The sequence below is a fragment of the Haliotis asinina genome, chromosome 10 (genome assembly GCF_037392515.1).
Source record: "Haliotis asinina isolate JCU_RB_2024 chromosome 10, JCU_Hal_asi_v2, whole genome shotgun sequence".
NCBI lineage: Eukaryota > Metazoa > Mollusca > Gastropoda > Lepetellida > Haliotidae > Haliotis > Haliotis asinina.
In genome coordinates, this window is record NC_090289.1 from 58,500,032 (window position 1) to 58,527,103 (window position 27,072).

At 39.6% G+C, this 27,072-nt stretch overlaps 2 protein-coding genes across 3 annotated transcripts in view; one reads left to right on the forward strand and one right to left on the reverse strand.

Annotated features, from left to right (window-relative positions):
- The window catches only part of LOC137298824 (aspartate--tRNA ligase, cytoplasmic-like), a 38,190-nt gene extending 37,924 nt beyond the window's left edge, over positions 1 to 266 (reverse strand). Inside the window, exon 1 of the mRNA XM_067831105.1 lies at positions 79 to 266. Coding sequence (XP_067687206.1) covers positions 79 to 110 — 32 coding nt within the window. The 5' untranslated portion in view covers positions 111 to 266. The remainder of the gene's footprint in view (positions 1 to 78) is intronic.
- Positions 233 to 25,778, forward strand: LOC137298823 (zinc finger protein 208-like). Of its 2 annotated transcripts, none has more exons than XM_067831102.1 (7): positions 233 to 404; positions 14,430 to 14,890; positions 15,734 to 16,255; positions 16,743 to 18,841; positions 23,001 to 23,164; positions 25,015 to 25,098; positions 25,486 to 25,778. In XM_067831102.1, the coding sequence occupies exons 1-7, from the start codon at positions 356 to 358 to the stop codon at positions 25,710 to 25,712; spliced, it is 3,606 nt and encodes a 1,201-aa protein (XP_067687203.1). In that variant the 5' UTR covers positions 233 to 355; the 3' UTR covers positions 25,713 to 25,778. The 2 variants fall into 2 exon arrangements, with proteins under 2 accessions (XP_067687203.1, XP_067687205.1); XM_067831104.1 differs by having other exon boundaries at positions 236 to 404; positions 23,016 to 23,164.
- The last annotated feature ends 1,294 nt before the right edge of the window (positions 25,779 to 27,072 follow it).

Consider the following 27,072-nt stretch of genomic DNA (forward strand, 5'->3'; position numbering starts at 1 on the left):
CACCTCGTCACTGGACGTATTGTTGCACGTAGATTGCATTTTCTTTCACGTTCAACAACTAACTTAAATCTAACATACCCTAAGATTTCCTCGGCTGGTTTGTCACTCATTCTGTCCCTCCGCGGCCACGCACTGACTGCGAGCTCTTTGCTATTGACACGATGTCAGTTTCCTCTTTGCACGTTCTCACGCAAAGCGAACTCACCTCGCGCACACAGCACGTGCCTATCCCAGCATTCAGCGCTCAACATGGAGGGAGAAGGAACGGGAAGTCTGGGGCCTCACACATTTCAATGTTTATGCTCCGGAAAACGGTTTTGTTTACAAACAACATTGATGCAGTACTAAAGCTAATATGTCTAAGATGTCGAGGAGAAAACAATCGAAGCCTCAACACATCTCAAGTAAGTGTATTTTGTGTTTATTTATGTCAACCACCGAGTTAACCAGTTGGGCGTGAACTATTTTAGCATGCATGCACTCCATTACGCGTGCGCGCGTGACGTGATGGCAGCGTGACACATTCCAGGGATATATGCGTGACTTTGTGAATACCTCAGAGACTAGTGACTGCATAAGTAAGCAGTTTTCTTGCCGCTGCATTTCTCTAAAACCTGTCTATTTTGAGCACAGCGCGAATCGACTCACGTCGAGAGCACGTAGCATGTGCAAGCACGGCTCGCGAGCGGCTGGAAGTGCAAGGCACGTTATCTAGGCTAGCCTGTTCGGGCAGATTTCAGATCATGGCTCGATGCGTGCATTAAACGAAACGTGCTTTCGAGGTCGGGTCGTGGATTGCCGACAGACCTGAGAATTCTGCTCAGCCTGGTTGTATTGGCGACACATTGAGAGTTGACATCTCAGAGAGTAGACCGACTTGGAATTACCGCCTCTGTCGCTGGCTCACTGAGGACTACTGACTCTACGTAAGTCTTGCAATCTGCCCCTCCCACTCCGTCAGCTGGTGCATTATGTATACGCCGGTTTAGTACCGGGGTCTCAAATTAAATGATATTCGATGAGGAGAACCAATACTTTTAGTAAAGTGTATTACTGGTGCGTAGGGCAATCGAGAAAGGGAATTTCCTCAATCAAATTTGAATGATTAAATAAGCCTTAGGAAAATTTATTAAACAGCCAGCAGAAGTAGAAATAATCAATATTGTGGTTGTGGATGAACTACTTAGCTGTCAAGTTGATATTATTTATTATAATAATTTGAATACCTGTCGTCTGTTTGGGTATGTGTATGCACACAGTTTGGGCTAATATAGTTGCAAAACGAGTAAGAAAGCGGTTAAGAAAGTCTTGTTCCTGTGTCCTTATAGACTGATGATTATTCACGTTAACAAACACTGATCAATATATGATGAAGCGGCAGGCATTGAGCCATTGAATATTAAATCAGAAATTTAGTGAAATAGTATTGCATTACAAGTTAATTTCATGAATATTGCTCTTTGTCACTCCTCTCTCGAAGTGGCAGCATGGGTTTGGTACTTTGCTGATTTTAGTTAGATTCACATGCTGTCTAAAAATAGATACATCAGAAGTAAAATGTGATATGCCTGAGGCAGTGGCTGCCAGGATGTGTTTATTATTTGCACAAGAAAGACAATGAATGGGCAACTCCAGATACCGATATCTTTAGACAAGTGCAGCGGTCATGTGATTAAACCAACCCAGCAAGCTATGTAACAGATACCCCTGACAGGCAATGCACATGAAAGCATTGGGTTTATAGGTATGCAAGGTAACAAATGATAAAGAAACAGGAACTAACTTGTCTCGGTTGGGTTAACAGTGGGCTGTATTGTTCTATTGGTAGGTTACTGTGATAGGAATTTGGGAACTGCATGAAGTTACAGTTTTGAAACGTGAAAAAAGAATATGATTGTAATTTAGGATAACCTATTTAAGTCAGTGACTTTTCACCTCAGAGCAACTGTTAATTTCTTCTGAAAAATACCTGGTTTTGTTGAATATTGGTAACAGTGATAACAAGGGGAATGAAAGAACATTGTCTGCAGCTTGTTTTGAATTGTGGGCGTAAATGTCTTCTTATTGCTTTATCTGAATCAGGTGAAATCTGCCACCTGTTGAATAGAACAGAACAAATGAATATACAATATGCACTGTTGGGCAGGGAAAGGGCGTGGGTGTCCCAGTTGAGTGAAGGAATCACTTGTACATGCTGGAAATCTGGTTTTGAATCCCGTTTGTCTGTGATTGTCATTCTAGATTCATCAGCCTTGTACTGATCCACGCTGGTTGCCCCAGTGGTGTACTCATGCCAGAGGCCTGCATTATTGGATACTTTATTTTTGCGTTAAAAGTCACATGGAACCAAAAAACAAACATAATTAAAAACACAATTAGCACTTACTCATGACATATAATATGCATTGGTGATTGTAAAAGAACAAATAAACAAAATTATAAGCTTACAATCGCGAATCAAAAATGCAATATTGCATGCAAGTGTAGCAAGTCTTTCATTGGCTGTTTCATTTGCTGAAAGCTTATTGTGTGTATAGAGAGATAATCTGTTTGATTGGTGAGTAATAAGAAAATAAGATTCTTATGACTAAGAATGTGACATTTTGGTATGAATTCATATCCTGTTGTCAAACAAAAGTGTCAAAGGTGTAAGAATCCATACCGATATGTCACATTATATACAATAGAAGACGTTTTAATCCACAAAGAATGTTTGTGTCAGTTCCTGTTCTGTCCAGTAATCCAGAAGAAATTGATGCAGTTTCTTTGCAACCCACAGACATAATAACATATCATGTATGCAAGTATCACACCTGTCTGTGTAATTACACAATGTGACAGAGACAGAACTCAGTACACGAACCATGTATTAGTGTATTTTGTATATAGGGTATAGTCTGATAGGTGTTTTGTTCAAATTGCATGTGATCAGTGATTGAAGTTGTGTATTATAAGTTGTTCACTGGTCACATGGGGACTGAGGAACCAGTGAATAACATATTTATCTTATTTAACACCTCAGTTTTGAACTGTTTGAAGCATGAGTATCTGATTGTACACTTCAGCCAACCTGTGTGAAAAAATGATTCAAATCTTGCATCTTTGTGTTTTGTCCCACAGGTATTGTCTCAGTAGAGTTGCTGCAATGTTATTCATAATATTCTCCGACTCTACATTTAAATGTTTGGTCAAGTTAATTTATTGGAATGGGTAGGAAATTTTTTCATAGCCACAAGAAAAACAGATTTAGAGTTATCTCCCTTCCATCGATTTGCATTTATAAAACATTGGTTATTTCCATGCATGTTGTGAGATGCAATTTTATTCGAGATAACTACCATGAAGTACAAAGTTGCTTTTGGCAGTGGTTTGTATTGCAATGCACCTCACTTGTACATGGGGCTCATTGAAAATAATGGTGGATTGCTCAGCCAGTCAGACAGCAACATTTATGTGTGAGGTAAGAAAATGCCTATTGCCATTAGTGGACAGGCAGGCAGGCAGACACACACATAGGTGTCAATAAAACAGACATTGAGTTTGTCTGTGATAGACACTTTCACAATCATCATATTTTTCGATGTTTCGATAGACGTGTTAAAACATTTGAGTTTTCAGGCTGAAACAATGAAATTAATATTTCTAATGCTACGCTTTCTTGAAAAAATGGTTTGGAAATCTGCAACCAAGTATGGGACCAGTGTATTTTCTGAAGACCCATGATGCTTGTAATCACAGTAAACATCTCTTGTTCTCCAACTTCAATCACAGTGATAATCCTTGCACAGATCACTTACTCTGTTTTATGAGTTTCCTTTCCATTCAAGCCGCACAAACCTAATCACAGCACATGCATTACATGCACAATCGCAGCACAGCGGTTGAAACCACTTTTCCCCCAGTGCCAGGGTGGAATTAGTGAATTGTTCTAACTCTGATTTTGGAGGGGTTTTTGTCATCGCATTATTTTTCAACTCAAAGTTAAATTTGCATTTTTGATAATTTGTTACTTTCAGTTCATACCGAAAGGCATCAGAATCTGCAAGGTTGTGTTTTGCTTTGCATTTGACCTATAAGCAGAAACTTCATTGAGACTGGAGTATTGATAAAGCTTGTTTCCCCAACTTGTGTTAGCTTAAATAGTTCCCATTTACTTACATAGTCTTTACAAATTAAGGTTTGGAACTGTATTTTTTATGGTGAATTTATTGAATTTAACTGAATATTTTTTTAGATGTTGAAGTATGTCCCTATTTATGAAATCTTGGGTGTGATGGTGAAAAAACTCGGTAGTTCAAGCATTTTAATCAAATGTTATCAGTTAATAATAGGGTTGCAACAAGACCAGTGTGAGGCACTTGTGATATGCATCTAACACGAATAATGATTGCAATAACAAGTGATGATTTGATGTAGTTTGCATTATTTCAGTGAAGCAATAGCAAAATACAGTCTGACATGTTTCACCATGCTCACAGTGTAAATGGTTTCAAATGTATTATATACACATGGAAAAAATGTATTGCAACACCAATGATATAATCTGAAAGAGATTCATTTTCATGTCATCATTGTGTTTGTTTGTGTGATTATTTTGACTCGTTAACTTAAGCCCACCATGCATTGGCATCTAAAGATTGAGTTACAATCAAAGGCGAGCATTACAACTGTATCTGTACCCATCATTAGGCAAATATCAAGTATCAGTAAACTGTTTTGCAGCTCGTTAACTTGGAAAACCAATTGATTTCCTTGTTGATAAGCAAATATAGGACCTCAACTGACAACTGATCAAAGATTGCAAGTTATTGATATGCAGAATGTTGTCGTGTCATTTAGGGCTATTGCAAGAGATGATGTTTGTCATCCATCAACTGTCTGCAGATTGGCCAGAAAACATCAACAGACTACTGACATGATGGAACCACAATCAGGTTAACCATGAGTGACAACTAGTGGAGAGGATACAATTTAAAACAATGTATATCACATCGTTGTCCAGCAGAATGGTTCGAAATTGCTTGAGTCCAGAAGGATAGTAATAATAGTGTGTATGCTCAAAGTACTGTCATCTTTTATCTGGCACAAGGCTAGAAGTCATATGGCCATCTCATCCCACTGGGTACCCATTAACTGTTTGTGAACAGTCACTTGCCTAAGGTGAGAACACATGCATTGGCCAGATACAGAGCCAGACGACGGACTCATCAGAATGTCAGTTGTTATCATTTGAGCACTAGGCAGCACAGCGAGCTATCAAGCTCATCAACAGTAGAAATGAAGGAAGTGTCCCTCAGTTGGATTAAGGTTGGTTTCAGACTCAAATGTCTTAGGTGTGACTGCAGAAACACTGAATGCACAACAGGATATCTCAGAGTTTGTATCTTGTGACACTTTGCATTCATCGATAGTGTGTGTACTAGGGGTGACTAAAGCGGTAATCATTGCAATAGTGTCAATCTTTTGCCACCAATTGTTGCAGTACTATTGCAGTAGTTTTTTTTTCTTCTTCAATTGTCTCATTTCAAGTCATTTTCCATATGAGTGCATAGTTAATATGAAATGAAAACTGGTTTCAGTCTCTTTTACTGACAACAAACTTGAAACCCAGATCAAGTTTGTTTAAGAGGCAATAGCGAGTGCGGGATAACATTCACCCCCAGAGGTGTTTTGGTTTTATTTTCGAGTTTGAGGACGTATTAAAGTTAATAAAATGGGTGTTATGTCGTGGAAAGCAGGCAGCATGTGTGGGGAAATGTATAATTGAGAGGTATGTGTGCATAGTTTCGAATGTCACCGAATTCTTAGCGTACATTTCAGCCTGAATTTGGAACGATTCGATGACGGCACGACAATCCAATATGGCAGCTGCTGCTCCTTTACCCTATTAATATATACGACGTGCGTGTAGATCTATGGTCTATGTTTAACCTACAGTGTGATATCAGGTTCCTGTGCTTATGATATGTTCCATTTTGCATATCTCGCTTTAATAAGTAACACACAGATTTAAATGAATTGCTTATGAAATGGAAGAATATTAGATTTGGGAAATATGAAGTAACAATTGAATTCATGGAGGATTATGGTTCAATTCACGACCATGCCAGTGAATCATTACAGCCTTGGTTAATCAGATAATTTATCAGTTTCAAGTGGTTTTGTTTCATACTGATGTTCTCCCCAGTGTTTTTATCTCAGTTAAGTACTGACTCTGAGCTGTTGATGTGATTAACAATAGCAATAAACCTGGAAGTTCATTTTCATGTTTTTATTTCCTTAAGTAATGCAAAATAATTTCTGCTGCTGACATGGTAAAAATATTTCAGCATGGAAACTTACGGAACTGTTTCACAAAGTTGAAATTACTCTTGTTTTAAAGTGTTATAACTGAACTGAATCTGTCAAGCGCTTAAGACTCCTAGTCATTTTTAAGTGTCAATTTAAAAAAAAATTATGGAAAACAGCATTCAAACATGTGACAGCTTCCGTGACCCCTCATTACTAACGTATCCATCTCTGCATGAAGAACCAAGTCAGGCTTAACTTTTTATGTATAACTTTTTAAGTATATAATGTAATTGGTCACTGTTATGGTTTCCAGTTGCTTTAGTCTGTTATACAATTTCTGTCCAGGGTCACTTAGAACTCTTACCAGCGTTTCTAAATGGTGCAAATGCATTGATCCTGTTTGTTGAGGGATGCTGATTCCATTGAATTGATCAGTACAGGACCTATCATTCAACAGGCTGGAACTTTTACTTGTCGTCTTGGAATGCTAACCGTATTCCTCTTTTTCTCGGCTTGTTTCACCTTTACACCTGTGAAGATGGTGGTTGTAGTTCACAACTCTAAGACCACACCAGTTCTGTATCTGGATTTTTGAAAACCCAAATGAAGGATGGAAAGGCAAAGAATCAACAGTCAAAGTATAATTTATTTTTCCAATTTTAGTGCTGTTTGAACTTAGATAAATTTTGTGGAATTTCTCTCAGAATATTGTGTTATAGGGGATGAAGTCTATGATCCATTGCTCCACAAAAGCACCTCAGCAGAACTGATTGAACTTCTCCATGTGTTTCATTGGGACTCTCATACCTTGTCAATCCAGTTACCACTTTCATAATTTTGTCACTTCTGCAGATGTTCGAACTTTGTTCAATTTGGTGCTATTCATCCTGTTCGTCCAATACAACAGGGGGTGTACTTTATCCACTTCTCCTGAAAAACAACTGCACAAAACTGGCATATGTCTTTTATAGAGACTCTAGAGGTGTGCATCTCATATTTTGTTTTTGTATTTTATAGTTTTTTGTGTGTTAGATAACTTGTTTAAATTTTATGGAATTTCACTTTGATGATACTGAAATAAGGTATTAAGTCTATCCACTTGTCCACAAAACTGCTCAATAGAATTGATTAAGCTTATTCATGCCTTTCATTGCGACTCGAGAGGTGTGCTTCTCATAGTTACATGGATGTATTGAACTTGTTTGATAGAAATTAATCACCAGAGCACACTCAATGTGGAGAACGCTTCCTACAGCAGCGGGGGTATCCGTGTCCCTGGGCACAATTTTGGCTTGTTTGTATTTGAGCTGATATAAGAATTTTTAATCAGATGTAACTTCCATGACTTTATTAATCTGATGTTTTTGATTGGCATGGTGATTAACGTTCTATTTCAGAGTGTTGGTGGATATGGGGACGTAGCAGTGTCAGTTTAGCCTTGAATGAAATATATGTTTACTTTGTGTTTTAGTTGTTTCATTGTCTATTGAGTAAGAGGTGAGAGTCAAGTGGAATATTTACATGATATGATACTCCGTTACAATACTGATTGTGCAAGGTGAAATGCTGTGGAGAAAGGATCAGCTTGTGTTTGTTGTATATTTGTATTGGGAGTTGCCTTATGGTCATCCAGATCTGAAACATTTGATCCAAGTGTTCCACATCTGTACATTTCTGGTGGCAGTAATTCTATGTTGTTTTTAAAAGACGTTAAACAACAGTAAAGCAACAAGAAAACAATATCAAAGTTGATGTCCATGTCATGACTGATTTCATCACTGGTCATCATGGGGGCTGATGTTGATGTTCTGAGAGGTGAAACCTGTGATAAATGAATAAATTGCAAGTGCAGTTTTATGTGCCTTTATGTTTACATTTCCCAGGAGAAGATTGAAGCCACACTCACTAATGGAAGTGTCCTGATTGTCTGATGTTAGAGCGTGCAGGCTTGTGTTGAATTATTGCATGATTTCACTGACTTCATAATTGTTGTCTTGAGTTGTTTGTATTGGGAATAAAAAACAGACGTATAGATTTGTTATTACAGACTTACACATAATGCCTGTTAACCCCAGTTGTCAGAAATCTGTGACTCCCGTTGTTGATAGCCCCTCCTGTATGCTTTTATGTTGCCATTTGTGTTGATACAAAGTAAACCTGTATGTCAAACAGTGCAAGTTCAGAACATCTTGTAGGGGATGCGGTGGGGTAGCCTAGTGGTAAAGGTGTTCCCTCGTCACACTGAATCCCTGGGTTTGATTCCTCTCAATGGCACAATGTATGAAGTCCATTTTTGGTGTCCCCTGCCATGATATAGCTAAAAACAGTGTAAAATATAACTGATCTGTCAGAGCTGACTTGGCCCTTGTTTAGTCAAAAATATTCGTTCATTCTACCAGTACTTGTTCTAGTTTTGCAAAATCTATTTTATTTCCACAATTTATGTGTTCACCTGGAGCTGAAGAACATTGTAAGCTGTATCTGCTAGAGAGTTGGTATCTGTCTCTGGAGCCAGAGTCTCGCAACATTTCTGCTGGTCATGCAGGTCTCTGCTACAAAGCTAATTATCCAGATCAGTAATTCATGTTCAGTACCAAGGCGTAAGGGACTTGTGAACACCATACAGGTCAGTTCACACTGTGCATCTTACAGTAACAACCTGTAGTATCTATGTTTAGTTTTAAAACTCGCATATGAATGGGTTGTGTTCGGATTTCATACAGGGGCAGACCTCAGTATAGTTCGGATTTCATACTGGAGCAGACCTCAGTATAGTTCGAATTTCATACTGGGGCAGACCTAAGTATAGTTCGGATTTCATACTGGAGCAGTAGCACAACATACTATTGAAACCAGAATCTTAGTACTTGTGAATACTGCAGTGGTGAGATAGCCCAAAGTTTTTACTACAAGGTACCACTGAGCTTGTGTAGTGAATCACATATACACTGTTGACTATATGATTAGCTCGTATATTGCTGAAACACAGCTTCCAGGTGATAAAGTCAGACAGTTTTAAAGTATTAATAGTATTTGACTAGATTTGAATGAGGGACATTTTACATAGCTGGAAGTAGGGAAGTGCCTGCTCCAAAATCAACACGACGCTGAAGGCACTTGGTACATCGCAAGTGGTCGCACACAGGAATGGCAGCCAGTCCACACAGTCTCTAGAAAACAATTTACAGTAAAAATCAATAGATTGCCCGAATCTGAGGCTGATGCCTTCACTGCTGTCGCTTGTTTCATGAATGCTCATGCATTCTTAGACCCACAGACATTCTTCGCACCCAAGTAATGCACTCCTCAACTTGAGATGCGTCCTCCGTTGCTCTTCCACAAGAAGGGACAACAATGGTCCCCACTAATGATATTTATAGACATAACTTGATTTGTAGATGAATACTTTGGAATGGAGCATGGCTTCTGTTGGTGTAATTAGAGCACTTACACATTTAAGTGCAGTTTGATCTCATGAACACCCTTTTCAATTTGGATACAGAATGACATGTTCATATGGTATGATTTCCTTGTTGGTATTATGTAACAGTGAAATTATGTGTTTTTCTTCTGATGTGCATGGTTTTATTCAAGGCTACACAGATATGTTTGTATGGCTGGTGTTGGTGAAAGGTCTCAATACATGTTATTGACTTGAATATGTTGAGTGTGTACGTGAGCTCTGATGAGAAATGGAATTTGGTGGGAGTGTGGATGTGGGTGTGGGTGTGGATGTGGATGTGGATTAGCGGTGGAGGTGAGGGTTGTTATAAAACAGAAGCTTAAGGATGGTGGTTCTGTATGGAGGTGATAACTGTCTGCATGTCAAGAATAATGGTAGCTCTATAGGCACTCCATTGAAACGTGGGTGTCATGGAGGTGCTAACAGTGTGTATGCCTTATACAATAGTTGCTCATTGTTCACCATTTTGAAACCTGTGGGTTTCACAGAGGGAATAACAGTCTGTATGTCATTTACAGTGGTATTCACGGAGGCAATAACAGTCTGTATATCATGTACAATGGTTGCTCATTACACACCATTTTGAAACCTATGGGTTTCACAGAGGGAATAACAGTCCATATGTCATTTACAGTGGCATTCAGAGAGGCAATAATAGTCTGTATATCATGTACAATGGATGCTCATTACACACCATATTGAAACCTGTGGGTTTCACGGAGGGAATAACAGTCTGTATGTCATTTACAGTGGTATTCATGGAGGCAATAACAGTCTGTATATCATGTACAATGGTTGCTCATTACAGACCGTATTGAAACGTATGGGTTTCACGGAGGGAATAACAGTCTGTATATCATGTACAATGGTTGCTTATTAAAGACCATATTGAAACCTATGGGTTTCATGGAGGGAATAACAGTCTGTATGTCATTTACAGTGGTATTCATGGAGGCAATAATAGTCTTTATATCATGTACAATGGATGCTCATTACACACCATATTGAAACCTGTAGGTTTCCCAGAGGGAATAACAGTCTGTATATCATTTACAATGGTTGCTCATTAACCCATTCAACACTGTAAGTAGGCATCACTTTTCCCAATGTCTGAAAACACTTATCAGATTTCAAATTGAGAGATTGTATAATGTAATTCAAGTGACATCTCGGGTTTCACCGCCTTGAACATCACGCTTGGACAGGATGTTTAATGCTAAAATAAATGCATATAGCATTATTGTCAGTGGTCATAACCTAGCACGATATGTCCACTAAGTTCCATAATATACATATAGGTGGTACTTTTTGCGTAACACGTTCAGAATAGTGTCATTTTACCCAAGACTTTCGAGTAAATCATAAAGTTTCTGTTTATGAGGTCGTTATCCATTGCAGGAATAGGATTGGCTGTCTTTGGTCACATGTACGATTGTGACCAATCATGCTCCTCATAGCAGAGCTATCAAACGATACCCACCATCAAATGAATTGCCTCATGTCACTCATACGAAGCATCCAAAACAGAGGTTGCATGATTTTAAAGAGCAGAAAGCCACTGACATCAAGAAATTGCTGTTGTGGCTGATACGCGAATTTTGTTTCCATTTCAAACAATCAGTTTCCTCTTACAGAGCGTTTGTGTCAGTTTTAGAGGATGTTGTTGCTGTTTTAGTTTATTTTGCTATTTTGGCGATTTTTGTTCTGTTTTGGTGTATGTGAGTTCAGTTTTGATGATTTGTTCACCTTTCGTATGGTAGGCCTGATTAAGCACTATACTGAAACCTGTGGGCTTCACTGAGGGAGTAACAGTCCATGTTATGTTCAGTGGGATTTATGGAGATGTACATTGGTCCTTATAAAAAGCCATATTGAAACCTGTGGATAGTGCAGACAGTTTCACACATTGATCTACCCTAAGACCATCAAGCCATTCAGACTGCCTTGTGTCTGAAGAGGAATGTTTCAGTCCAGTTGGACTCAAGACATATTGTTGTAGACGGTGTGACGGTTGTACATGTGACAATAATGATGTGACAAGATTGAGTATGAACTCTATGGCAGTCTAGAGCAGGATGACCATGAATGATCCATCAGTTTGCCACTTGTTGCTTGAGGAGAGGGCAAGCAGTAATGAAAAACTTGCTGTTTTATTGATCATGTAGATCTACAGACATCATGGTTGGAGAAAGGCTGGGTGTTGCAGCATCTTCCACAGATTGTAACTAAATGGTGCGCCCATCTAGTGTAAATCTACAGTCATATCTGGCAGTATTAGATTAAACACAGAATAGATGTAGAGGTGCCAAGCATCAGTTTAAAATTTGATCTCAGTAGTGCACAAACTTGGCCAGTGGCGATTCAAAATAGCATTATACTGGAAGTCAAGTTTGACTTTGAAATACAGTGAATCTTACATTTTTTCAGGTCTAATTTTCATGACCATATTTTTACTTCTGTGCATGACATATTTTTCACTCTTGGATATATTTTACTTCTGTGCATGACATACTTTTCATTCTTGGATTATTTGGCTGTAAATAATTTGCATTTATTTTGTTAAATCATATATTACTATTATTAGGTAAATGAGAATTATTGTGCCTGATTTCGAAAATAGGAAGGTCTAGTTGTTAAATTGGGATTATTGAAAACAATTTAGTATGAACAAGGTCCACAAGCTACAAGACACCAGTGCATGAGATATGGTGTTAAGCATTAAGCCCGTCTATTATGTCAACACCTCTGATGTATAAAAAGATCTCAATGTGTGCCCTACAAAAGTCCAAGCTTCCTCTGAACGCTGTTAACTCGCGACTACATAGAATGTCTCCAGCCAGGACAGTGCGCGTCCATCCGCTCACACGCCCCACTAGAAATTTGTCCTTCTCCCCGACATGTACGAGCATTTGCGATCACACACAAACCAAACATTAGGGTTAAACAACACGGCATGTTTGTACATTGCATTCTTTCCCTTGTCTCGCGGCCTCTATGTCGTCGCTCAGACCCTGATGTGCGGTGCTGGTATGCCACTGGACTCAACTCAAAATACTTCACTTTGTTGTCTTGGCCATTACACAGCTTGGGGTATATTTCAGGTGTGATAGTGTCCTTGCCTTGTCTAATGTAATGGAATTTCCTACCTTCCAGTCTGTAGAGGTGTTGAGGTAAGAATGTTGAATAACTTTGTTATCACATCCCACCAAACAGGGAATATGGAAATCCAATTGACCACAGTGAGAAAATTTTGTAGAAATTCCATCCATTACAATATTTGGATTGGTTGAAGTCGTGTTTTCACTATGTGGTAAAATCCATTTGAGGAAATGTTTGTATTCATCGAGATTAAGAGGAATTTGTAGTGGGACCTTTTGATTGATTGCAATCTGTCAGTTGTTTGAATATGATGATTCCCCCCTCCCCCTAGGAAGCCCATGTTCGGTGCTCTGCCTTCACCGTGGTAATGAGGACATCTGATCAACAGTGGTGGGATGTCATTAGACCTGGGATAATGCTCAGACACTTCTTGTGAAACAAGTCATGGCTGTGCATTTTCTGAAGAGGTAGATTATTGTTAGTGTTTGTCAAGGGAAGTATATGGTTTCAGGTGTTAAAAGGCTGTTCAGGATTAGAGTGGTTGTTTGATATTAGACAACAGTGAGAAAAATGTAATAGTAATAGATGCAGACCTGTCTGAAATACTTTGACAGACATGAATCTTTGTGCCTTACATCTCATGAAGGCTGTTTTCATACAAGGTTATAGTGCTGTTATTTTCAAAGAATTTTCAGTGGTCAGGGTCTCAGATGGATTCATTTTCTTGGACATTTTCATGACCGATATTTAGTCAAAATGTAGATACTTTATCAGTTTCTCTATACATAGTGGTCTAGTGGTCTCAGGGTTAACAGCTTCAATGTATGTGGTGTAGTGGTCTGAGAGTGAATCATTTCACTGTGTTTGGTGTAGTGGTGTGAGGGTTAATGACTTCACTGTGTGTGCTGTAATGGTCTGAGTGTTAATCATTTCACTGTGTAAGGTGCAGTGGTCTGAGGGTTAAAGAATTCACTGTGTAAGGTGCAGTGGTCTAAGGGTTAACAGCTTCACTGTGAAAGATGCAGTGGTGTGAGGGTTAAAGACTTCACTGTGTAAGGTGCAGTGGTCTGAGGGTTGACATCTTTACGGTGTAAGGTACAGTGGTGCGAGCATTAACAGCTTCACTGTGTATGGTCTAGTAGTCGGAGGGTTAACGGCTTCATTGTGTGTGGTACAGTGGTCTGAGGGTTGACAGCTTCAGTGCGTAAGGTGCGGTGATCTGAGGGTTAACGGCTTCATTGTGTGCGGTACAGTGGTCTGAGGGTTAACAGCTTCAGTGTGTAACGTGCAGTGATCTGAGGGTTAACGGCTTCATTGTGTGCGGTACAGTGGTCTGAGGGTTAACAGCTTCAGCGTGTAACGTGCAGTGATCTGAGGGTTAAAGGCTTCATTGTGTAGTTTGCCATTGCCAGGTTTGCAAAAAGTATCAGCAGCCGTGTTGCCATCTAGTGATGTCAGATGTGGTAATTCGCAGGGAATGTGTTATTATTCCTCTCTTATCTCAGACTTTGGTTAATATTTACCCACTAGGAAATCCTCCTCAGTTACCAATACTAAACATGAAGTGTATTTTCAGATGGCTCCGATGAAGATGATTCTCCAAGTACTGCACAGACCGTAAAGGATGAGAACACCAACAGTGGTAAACCAGATTCCAAGTCTGCCACTGACCCAGTCGTCAAGTTTGTCCGAGTAACCCGGAAACAGGCCCAGCTCCTTAAAGCTAATGAGGAGAAGGATACTGTGACCGACCTGGAGGAACACAAGGTGAAGGCCACAAAGGAAACTAACAACAATGACAAGCCTTTAAGTGAGACTGAAGCTGAAGATAGTGAACCAGAGGATACCACCACGGATCCCCCTGAACAAGACCAGTCAGAACCGACTCCCAAGACGGCCAACCATCAGCCAATGACAACAGACCATCCAAGACTACGGGACCGAACCTGTGAATACTGTGGTGCCGTGAAACCAACTCCCGCTGCTCTTGCCAGACATCTTCGGAAACACACGGGAGAAAGACCGTTTGTGTGCCAGGTTTGTATTACAGAACAATCATGACCTTGGGTTTCGGTTTTGTTATCTACATGGATACAGCGCTCAAATCTCAGTTCAGTTTTCTTGGTTGTTATCATCATGCTAGTGTGATTTCACTGAAATACAGGCTTTCCATACACTTACAGTTACAGATATTGTGGAAATGCTTTAGAGAGGTCGGATACCGTGGTTTGTGCTCACACGGGATGTGACATATAAGTGCATATTTATGTTACACGGTTCCTTCTCTTTATCTTGCTTCTAATCATACTTCATTTTTATGGATAGACAACTTCTTTCTTGCAGTGGATGCGACATTTCGGCGTAGATTCTGACACCTTTATCAAGCCAAATATACAAAACATGTACAAAGAGAAATATATACATGGCGGGGTTGTGAGTTTATATGGTAGTAGTCCTTGCCAATCAACACGCAGGAAATCTCAAGAAAGCAGAAATCCAAACAAATTGGTGTGATTTATCTTTTTCTCAACTGTGAATTGTTATGCATACTGTTAACTGCTGAAATAATGAAGACAACAACATTCTACCACATATTTGTCTTGACTTGGTCAGAGGCTGAAATTCCGCATGATCAAATGTCATTAAAAGTATGTGTCAGTTTTTGTTATTAATCTGATTCGGGCTATGATTTTCATCACATGACAAAACAAGACATATTTATAGGAAGAGGCATTTGTGTTTACTTTATACAATTACTACAGTGTTAAAATATTGCTGAATTTAAGAACATGAGAAATCCCTGTTATAACAATATAACTGGATGTAAACAGTACGCAAATGAAATAGAACCTAGGACCAACACTATGCTGCCTGTTTCAGGGGTGCAACAAAGCCTACAAGGCCAAACGAAGCCTCCAGCTACACCAGTTGACATACCACCCGGAGCTGGTCAACAAGCCCCCGTCTTCGTCACAACAAGCCGGTGCTGGGGTGTCCCTTTGCACCTCATCACTGTTACGGGAAGCCCTAGAGAGCCGCATCAAACAAGACCTCACTAACTACTCAGGACCGCACCTTGATGAGACAACTGGGGAGTTCGTAGAGGACGCTGATGGACAGGAAGTGAACCACGTCCCAGAGCCGCCCCTGGAGAAAGAGCGTGAGAAAGACCGAGAGAAAGAACCTGTCTCAATGATTGGAGCATTGCTTTCCAAGACAGTCAACATGCCCACAGTGCACAAGATAGCGTATGCAGCAGAAGGGCTTAAGTATGAAGAAGAAGAGAGCGCTGAGAAGCTGAGCAACCGAACCTGTAACATCTGCGGGAAAGTGTGCTCCAAGCCATGTGACCTCAAACGGCACATCCTCATGCACACTGGGGAGCGCCCATACAAGTGCGAGGTAGGATCATGGTTAAAAAGCACCAAAATTTTTGTCATTGTCACTAATACGTTTGTATTGACATGACCCGGAAGTTTCTCTCCTCACCTCACAGATATTTAGAATAATAAACGAAACAGATGTAATTTTGTTGATTGTCTTAACACACCTGACATCAGAAATCCCTGAGACCAATATTACGCCTTTAGAATGATAGTGATAGTTCATGTTTTGTGGTTGACATGTATCATTGTATCCCAGTTGCGTAGATTTATACTCATGTTCTTCATCAATTGATTGTTTGGTCCAGATTTGGCTATTTACAGACTGATGCCATATAGCTACAATATTTCTAAGTGTGGTATTAAACAACAAACCAGCCAACAGAATCATATTTAGTGATATCATATTTCTGGATGTTAGATTCTTTGGTTTCTAGTAGTAAATTCCTTCAGGCAGTTTCATAAGAAATGTTGCCTTCAAGCTCACATGACTTTGCTCTGTTCAGGTTTGTGGGAAGTGCTTCAAGGCCAAGGCCAGTATGCTCTACCATCAACGTGCAGCACACAACATGGCTGTTGAGCTGAGCCAGGGCCTGGAGGAGCGCTATCTGCGACTGAAGAATCGGGCTCTCATGAAGTCTCTGCAGGTCCAGGACCAGATCCTGGAGCGGGAAAGAGCACTGCTGGCAGCTGCTGGGAATGGAGGCCAGGATGTTGAGGACCTCGAGGATATGGAGGAAATAGATTCTGAATTGGCAGAAGTGAACTCTAGTTCATCCTGTAATACTGACAAGTGGATCAAATACAACGATGATTTCACCCAGAATATTAACAGACAGATTTCTAATACAAGTGAAGGGTCCGTAATTGATGAGGACAGTTTGTTAAATGACTCTGCAGAAAACGGCCATGAAGGGACCATTGTTGATGATGGTGAGTTTACGTGTAGCAAGTTACGTATACGCAATGAAACTGTGATTGTAACCAGGCTAGATGGTGTTGACTCTGCAACTGGGAAGGAGGTTACAATGTTTAAATGCTATATATGTGGGCGAATGTTTAGCTCACTGAGTCGTGTACAGTGCCACCTGTCGATGCACTTTGAGCTTGAGATCACTACATACCAGTGCAAGTATTGTGATGCTACCTTCAAACACAAGTCACTCATGGTGCAGCATGTTCTCAAGCACAAGATAAAGGGTGAGCATGTTGACGGTACTGACAATGCTTTGTCTGATGAGGAAGACTATCATGTGAAGGAAGAACCAATGGACACTACACATGAAACTTCAGGCATAAGCCCATCATCCGAGTCCGACAATACCAAAGTTAGAAGTGATGGATCCGAAACATCCCCTGATTTGAACCAAATGAAGCCGAACAGGTTTAATGGTGTACATGAATGTAAATTTTGTCGTAAAACATTTTCTCGTCAGTTTCTGCTACAGCGACATGAGCGCATCCACACCGGGCAGAAGGCATTCTACTGCAAGGAGTGCGGGAAGGGATTCAGCGAGTCAGTGAATCTGTCACAGCACATGAGTCTCTTCCATGCTGATTCAGCCATGGGTAAACAAGGGACCAGAGGTTTTAATAGGGCCAAAAATCGATCTTTGCTCAGAATTGCATACTGGAACAAGATACCCAGTAGGAACCCAGATCAGGACGGAGAGCTGGATGATACAGAACCAGCCACTCCACCAAAGCATTCTGAAGATGATCAGAACCAAAAGGACATGGAACAAGCCAAAGAAATGCTGGAGAAGGATGGAATCAAAGAAGAGGTAACTGTGGTCATGCCATCTGCTCCACCAACAAACCCCAGCGATCCACCTCCTACGAACCAAACCACTGAGTCTCCATCAGAGACCAAAGCTGAAGAGAAAGACCAGGAGGAAAATTCTGAGATAATGACTGCACCAAAGCGGTCACTTATTTCATTTTGCAAAGATGGTCCACCTGTGAAATCCAGAAGAAAGTCTGCTGCTCCAACAAAACTTGGGAACTCTAGTCCAGGTTCCACCCCTGCTTCCACTGCAAAAAGTTCTTCTCCAGAGCTGGACGTAAACGTCAAACAGGAGATGTTGGATGAGAGCGAAAGTGAAGCGTCAGCTCCTCAGCCACCCCCTCCTCTCTCGGCATCAAGTGGGGACGAGCTGCCAGCTGTTGCCTACTCCACAGCCAGCATGATTGCTTCCATGAACCCACTGCTTCTTGCAAACCATGCTGCTGGGCCATGTCTACTTGGGGCAGGGCTTCTCCCGCGACTACCGTCTGCATCTAATCTTGGTGTTAGCGCTGTGATGAACCTGCCCATCTCTGTTCAGGTCCCTAGTGAGCCCCCGACCACCAAGAGCCCCTCACCCACTCAATCCTGCTCCTCCAACTCACAGGCTTCACCAGCTGATCCGGACATGCTGGTTGGATGCCCCAGGGTACAATGGAATGCTTCATCGGGTGCAGACTCGCCACCACTGTCATATGGCAGAGATTCTTCTGATCGGAAACCTCTCCCTGACTGGCATCCCCTGTCTAAACTGGCTCTGAACCAGATTGTCACCCATGATGGTCGTAAGGTCACCTCTCTGTCGCGCACACATTCCAGGTAGGTTTCTGAAGTGTTCTTGCATGGACTGTGCATGTATTTTGTACCTATTGTTCAAACTCATTGTGCAGCCAGTCATGTGGTCTTGTCAAATTTTCATAAGGAATGAAACTGTGATAATTTTAGAAACGATAACTGACTAATGCTAATGAATGGTATGATTTTGTGCTCACATAATGTGGTAATTACCCAACAGTATATTTTGTGAAAGGTGAAAAGATTGATGTTAGAAGACATCTGAAAAGACAGTATCCCAGTAATTACAGCATTCACTTTTCACACTGAAGGCCCAGGTTGTTCCCCTCGATAATACAGCGTATTTCTGGAAGAAGCGGTGGAGTAGCCAAGCCTTCACTTGTCATGCTGATGACCCGGGTTCTATTCCCCACATAGGCACAATGTTTGAAGCCCACTTCTGGTGTCACCTTCAGTGGTATTGCTCGAATATTCCTAAAAGGTGCATAAAACTAAACTCACTATTTCTGGAGCTTCAGTCATGATGATGGATTAGTACTAAAAGTTGTGTTATAACCAGTTGTCCCCCCTTGATATTCTGTCAGTGTCTGAGGTTGTTTAGTGAATGAAACAGCCATTACATTAATCTTTTCACCTGACATGTTGTTTCATTTTCCTTGTTTACTGACCACCTGCGTCTCTTGAATCGTAGATGATTGTGTTCTGCTGTCATTGTTGTGCTTGTAGAAAAATATCTACTGATGGTTGGCCCAGAGTTGTGCATCATTCATTAACTAATACATGCAGCTGGAAGGTACAGTGCAACAGATGGAGTACAAACTCTTCATGCCCTCAGCATTGTAGAATCTCCTACAGAGAAGTGTGTGTGGATGTTGTGTATCCTGCATGGTGGTCTGGTTGACCAGGTCTGTGTTACCATGGTAGCAACTAACAAGTTACGGAACCCTATCGCTCATTGGAGTGTTTCTTCATCCTGCAGTTGTCAAATCATTGAGGAATCTGCCTGTTGTCAGCTGTAGTCAGTTCAGTAGCAACAACATACCATGCCTTTGTTGAACACATACCCATGAAAGTTTTGAACACAATATAACACAATAGAATTACCTGTAGCTGTCTACTTGTGAACATTTTTGTAAATTAACTGAATTATGGGGTTAATAAAGACATGAGAATTCCAGTGCATATCCACAAACTTGTTGTAATGTCAAGTTAAGATTTACAAGAACACAAGGTATAAAAATTAATTTATTAATACTCAGAGGCTGCAGCCTCTAGGACAACTACAATATATGGTAGTACAATATAAAACAATTTTATATATGATATTGATGTATACAGTTATTATGTTCAGACAATAGTTGATGGTTATTATACTTTTCTCAGTTTCATACTACATTGTGTGATATATAATAGAGGTGTGATGATACAGCAATTTCATGATACCATACGTATCGCGATATCTTGGAACGATATGATACGATTCTACTCACATCACGATATGCTATCTTTAGTTATTTCCTTTGAAAACGTATCTATTTATATCAAGTAACAGTGTAAATTTTGACATGAACATCAATTTCTAATGAAAATTAACAATTTTAAGGTCAAAGATACATATCACGATATGAAAAAAGTATCGATATATTTATCGTCCGATAAAGTATCACGATTATCAATATTACGCTATATCGTCACAGCTCTGATATATAAATGATTACACGATGCCATTTAGAACTAATGTAATAAACATACCAACATTCTGAATCAAATAGTGGTTGCAGTAAATAAGGAATAAAAATTATCTGTAGATGGATGGATGTTATAAACTTCTTCAAGGGGCTCCTACGTAGTTTTTCATAATATTGATATCGAAAATTTGTCATGGTATCTGGACATATTCAGGATATTATCTGAGAGATACTGATTTGAGAATGGAGCAGTGTATTGATGTACATGTAACACACATTTGTATGTAACCCATCCCTGCTCTACTGGTCTGTGTTTTGTATTGCCCGGGGTGTGTCTTTAGGCATGGTGAAAATGTATCACAACATTAAGGTACGGCTCTCAGGAAATATGAAAACAGGAACAACAGAAAGTTTGACTTTAACGTTACTTAATGTGCTGGTGGTGATAACTCTAAAATGGTGTTTACAGGGTTTGTACATTCTTGGTGTAGCTTGGAATTTTAGAGCTCAGCCTTGAAAAGATTGGAAAATCTATTTTTGTTTTTAAAAAGCCAGTAAAAAGACTTAAAAGCCTTGAATTTCAAGTTAACCTATTCAGCTCCGTAGTACGGCAAACCGGCCAACACCAGACACCATAGGCTGGAATATACCCCCCAGGTGGCAGTCACATCAAAATAATATATAATTTTAGGAACCTAACTAACGTAATGTTATTGATGAAAAAAACGATTTGTGGACACATGCTTTGGCAACCGGTCCACACAAGAGTTCTTAATGTGCAAATTAAGAATGGGTCGAGGAAATAATTAAACAAATCAAATAAAGAACAAAATCAAAAACAGTTCTCAGAACTTATGAATTACTATACTGGACAGAATAAGTTACGGATGTTGGTATTTTTGTGATTGATATTTCATAAATATGTGTCCATGAATAGATAGATCATTATTAATAATTTCAAAATTTACATATATCCCTAACTATTTTTGTCTGGTATCTTCCATCTTTATTGTGCAATCATGTAATGTAATTCAAGTGACATATCGGCTTTCATCGCTTCGAACTTTACACTTAGACACACTCTTTGATTCTAGCATATATACATAAAAACTTCTTGTCAATTGTCATAACCTAGCACGATACCTCCTCTAAGCAAAAGTGAAAATTTAAAAGAAAAAGGGAAGTGGATGTCATATGTTACAAATGGAGATCCTCAGTTTTTGCTTCCTTCGTGGTTTATCTGGACATATAAATGTGTAAGCCTGCATTTTCATTAAAAATTAACCTTTTTAAGTTGTAGTCATATTATTTGAATAATGTGATAGGAAGTAACTTTCAGGTTTATAAAAAGTAGGATTAGACCTTTCAAATAATGTGTGATATGTAGTAGTATTCATGATTCACAAGCTGATATTTTCCTTGATCAACATAGGCTTCATTTATGACCTCAGAGTCTCTGGGAACTCAGTGTCATGGCAGTATATGCCTCTGGTTGACTGGTGTTTAAAGAGTTAAAGCTTGAAGTGAAGATTGTGTCTGTTAAACCATTCAACACCGTAGGCCTATTTCCAAAGAGGGTGTTACTAGTCCCCAGACATTGTAGCCCACAATCATTAAGTCACATCAAAATGATATAAGATTATAGGAACCTAACTAGCGTTAGCCAACAGCCAAGGTGTTTGGGTATAGGTTATTCATAAACATCTTGCCTCATAGTATTTATTAACTACCTTTCTCTGCTGATATTTTTAGTAATTCATTGGAACACCTTTTAGTCAAAAGACTATAACAATAGAAACACTCAAAAGTTGAGTTTGTTATTATTTTCATTAGGTTTACTTGCATAATTGCTTGTCTTAGTCGCCTTAATTTTGCCCCCCCCCAAGTTACATATTCAATTAATCCTTATGTAGCATGTCTTTTTAACAGTGTTATATTTGTGAACCGCCTTGTTGGGAAGTGTCCAGATGAGGGGAGATAACTCTTGTTAAGAAGCACCTTTCTGGCAAGTGATATCCTTGTGGCATGATGTGGTGATAAGTGTCTGTGGCATGATGCTGGCATCCTGTGCAGTTTCTTCATTAATTTTATTGTTTTTTGTGACAAATTTGTTAATAAATGTTGCTGTATTTTGAACTCTGACTATATATATACCTTCAGGTAAATCATTTCCACATCCAAAGTGCCTATGAATACTTCCGCTCAGTAAATGTAACCGTTCAGAACTCTCACGTCAGTAGGAAATTAGCAGATGTCAGTGACATGTCATATGTATTCTCTAAATCTGAATGTGTCACCACAATAAATGATTTCCTTTAAATCACTGATACATCTGATTTATCCCAACAGAATTTGTATCTTTGTTGAAATTAATATGACTTTTCTCTGTTGCAACCTGAAGCCGTTGTTACGCTGCCGCTGTCATCATCACCATCATCATCACTCTGGGCCACAACTAATCAGTAGATTAATTTTTCTTTTATTTTTAATTCAAGAAAATTTTCTGCCAGGTTGCATGTAGTCAACCAACCAGTTGATAGGGAACAGGTTTGCAAACCCACAATCCTGGCTGATGGGCGCACCGTCTACAGATGTGTCTTTTGCTCCAAGGACTTTCTGTCATTCTCCGATATCAACCGCCACATGGACTTCCACGAGGGTAGGAACTGTTCTTTCAGCTGCTTCCCATACAGGTTTCATAGCATTTTCATCAATTAGTGGGGTTAGTGTCTGATTTTGTGAAACATTGGTCTGTGTCTTATGACTTTGCAAAGTCTTTGTTAAAGTATACGTGTAACAATGTGTGGGACCAGTGCTCTACAAAGTCTTCGTTAAAGATCACATGCAACGTAAAACACAACTTTGCAGATTCTGATACCTTTCGATATGCACTTACTGAAACAAATCATCAAAAATGCCAGTTTAACCTATAAACTTGAAAAAAATGCAATGAAAACAAAGCCCGCAAAATTGGAGTTCAAATGATTCACTAAATTTCCTCCAGTGCTGAGGGAAAAAGTGGTTTCAACAGCTGTACTGTGCTGTGCCCATAACGCATGTGCAGAGAATAGGTTCACAGAGCTGGAAGCTACGCATGCCCGGAGTATGAGGTCATGAGCAGTTGTCGAATCTTGGTTGTGTACACAAACAAGTAAATTTTCTTCTCTCTACATAAAAAAATACTTGTTGATAGTGGTAAGCAGCCTCTATCTCGAGACAGCTCAGTGTCTGTCTTTTTTTACACCTATATGCTTGCCAGTCTGTCTGCTAAAGACAGTATGCAATACACAGCTTCAATCATTGACCACGTGCAATTTGAACTTAACACCTATAGGCTATACTCCATAAGCAAAATAGATTGATTTATGACTCGTGCACCTGAGTCCTGTCATGTAATTAGGCAAGTGTGATACTTGTACACATGACATGTTTCTTATGTCTGTGGGTTGCAAACAAACTACATCCATTTTTCTTTGATGACTGGATCTGATGGAAACGGGTGCAAACTCTTGTCAGATAATTGTGTTTTAATTATGTTTGATTTTTGGGGACCAGTGCTCCACAAAGTCTGTGTTAAAGTATACATGTAACGATGTATGGGACCAGTGCTCCACAAAGTCGTGTTAAAGTATGTGAGTTACGATGTGTGGGACCAGTGCTCCACAGTCTGTGCTAAAGTATGTGAGGTACAAAGTGTGGGACCAGTGATCCACAGCCTATGTTAAGGCATGTGAGTTACGAAGTGTGGGACTAGTGTTACATGAAATCAGTGTTCAAGTACAGTGGATTTGAAGTGTGGGGTGCTCATAGTTCATGTCATTTTAAGGAGTCATCAGTGTCTGATATCAGGTTATTTACCTTCTGAACCGCAAGTTGCGCAACTAGTTTGACTCTTCAGAAGTGCTGTTGTGATGGCTGCAGCTTTGCTGAATGCAGTATAAACAACTATATTCACTTTGTGTGCCATTAATCAGATTTCATTACTTCTTTGTTTTAAGTTCCAATAAGCATGTTAAAGCCTTTTAGCGAAGATTCATTTTTTCTTGTCCAATGCATGTTTTATATTTTCTACCAACTGTTCAAAATATGACGTGTTGGGGACTTTTGCTCACATTTAAACAGATATTTTCGTGTCTGTATGACAGAAAGTAAGTCATGTATCTTATGTTATCTCAACAAAGATCTTTGTCACTTGTTTGATTGGCATTATTAGAAGTTGATGAGTAATACGAAAGTAAGATTCTTTATGGATAACAACTTCTTTGGATTGATCCATACCGAAAGGTCGTATCATGTGTAATAAAGAAGTTGTTATGCATAAAGAATGTAACTTTCTGAAAGGTCTTTGTGAGTATCAGTGTTTCTGTGATAAAGTTTAGATATAGTATTGATGCTAATTGCTGATACTTTGTCTTTCTGGTTCTACAACACAATGCTTTCTGTGTATGCCTGATAGCCTTTATGGAATAGATGTAATATATTCACGTGACATAGTTACTATGGTTACAGATATCCGGCCATACAAGTGTCAGTACTGTGACTACTATGCTCGAACAAACAGTCAGCTGAAAGTCCACATGATGCGGCACCAGGGTGAGGACTCCTGCGTTATCAAGGCTTTGTAACTTTGTCCTTACGTTGGACTTATTTGAGATAGGTCTCTTGTCAGTTGCTAAGTTGATGTTCAACATTCATTGTCTTACCAAGTTACCAGCCCTTGCTTCAAGTGCCAACAAATCATGTATAGTTATCTGCCCTTGATATGGGAGCATATATAACAAGTTATTGCCTAGAATTCTGATTGAGTAAAACTTGTCTGCCTTTGATCCAGGACCATTACCTTATGCAATAAGCTGTATGAGTTATCAACCCTTGTTTGGGGAGAATACTGTAGTCAGGGCTTGTACAGTTATCTGCCTATTATCCACGTGTATGAGGCATTTTCCAGCAGATTTAATGAGTTAACTGCCTTTCTTCCAGGCATTCGTGAGTTCTGCTGCAAGCTGTGTAACTATAAGGGTGTGACCCAGTCGGATCTGAACCGGCACATGAAATCTCAGATACATATGCTCAAGTCCCGCAACGAGTGCCAGCGCTGCGGTGAAGGCTTCGTCACACCCAAGAACCTGGAGAAGCATCTTGAGGGCAACTGCCACAGCAAGGTCCACAAGTCGGAGAGCTTGGACAGTGGGGAATATAACGACTGATCAGTGTCATCTGTCCCACCGTCACCCAAACAGGAGCTCCACAAGTGTGTACAATGTTTCCTCTGAATATTTCATTACATCTTTTAGTATGGTTTACAAAGTTTTTGTCCAAAGTCTTTCAGTTCATAAATCTCATATATTTTCGCCATGTTAGCATGAAGAAATCACTGAATTTTAGCTGCGTATTTCCTTTTATTGCATACATGTTCATACATTATCATCATGAGTAGACAGGAGTTATTGCCTTTCGATTATTAGAGATTGTATTGGGTGTAATCAAGGCATTTTTGGATAACTACCTCGTATTAGCAATCTCATAATTAGCCATTGCAAGTAGCTACAGTTTGTAGTAATTGTTGTGTAATGGCACATATGGAATCAGTAATATTCACCTGACATTGCTACACATCATATCAGTACACAACACAGAGGAAGCATTGTGCCCTATTGTTCCAGGGCTTTTGTTTAGAAATTGCAGTATTGGTAGAGACATTAGATCTTTGTGAATTACAGGCAGGTAGAATTTATTGTTTTTCTACAGCAATAATGTTAACAAATCAAAATGATGTATATTCTGTTATATTGCTGCAATGTGTATGATATGTCATATATCGCCGCGATGTATATATTGGCCAGTTTCCTTGTTACATTCTCTCATCAATCATTGTTATCAGTATCACATGAGAGTTACCTCCCTTTGGCTATATTTACCAATGTGGCAAAGTAGGAACTTTCTCCCTCAAAATAGTGAAGGTGTTGCACATGTGAAGTTGATCAGAGTTGTACAGATGATAAGCACTGTTATTGCTGGAACAAAGCACTGCTGTAATAGACTGCCCCCTGGTGGCAAGATGCAGCTACAGGGAGGTAATTCTTGCAAGACTATCATGTTGAAATGTGTATATCTGCTCCATTGTTGAGATGTTGTTTGTACAGAACCAGTTTGAGGATAATGATTACAGACCAGAAAATCCAGTTGTGTACTTGGACCTCATTGCTATTTTATGAAATATTTTTAAATTATTTACACAAATGAATTTGTTTGGACTGTTTGACATCTGTTTCGGATGGTGCTCTAGCACTGTGGGTGGTGTGGTCTCTAATCAACTAGGTCCTGAGTTCTACTCCCGACAAGTTGATTCTCTTCAAGTAGACTGTTCATATAGGAAGTACATTTACTGGATGCTCTTTTAGATCCTACACAAGATTTACTTTAACATCAAATATATTGCCTGCCAAAAGGTAAAGAGCACCTGATCCATTCGTGTTATTGTTGTGATTACTGTCCTGACACATTAGTTATAGTGACATGAATGAATTGTCTGTTTTAGAAGTGGTGCATCTCAGTTGACTACTTGTC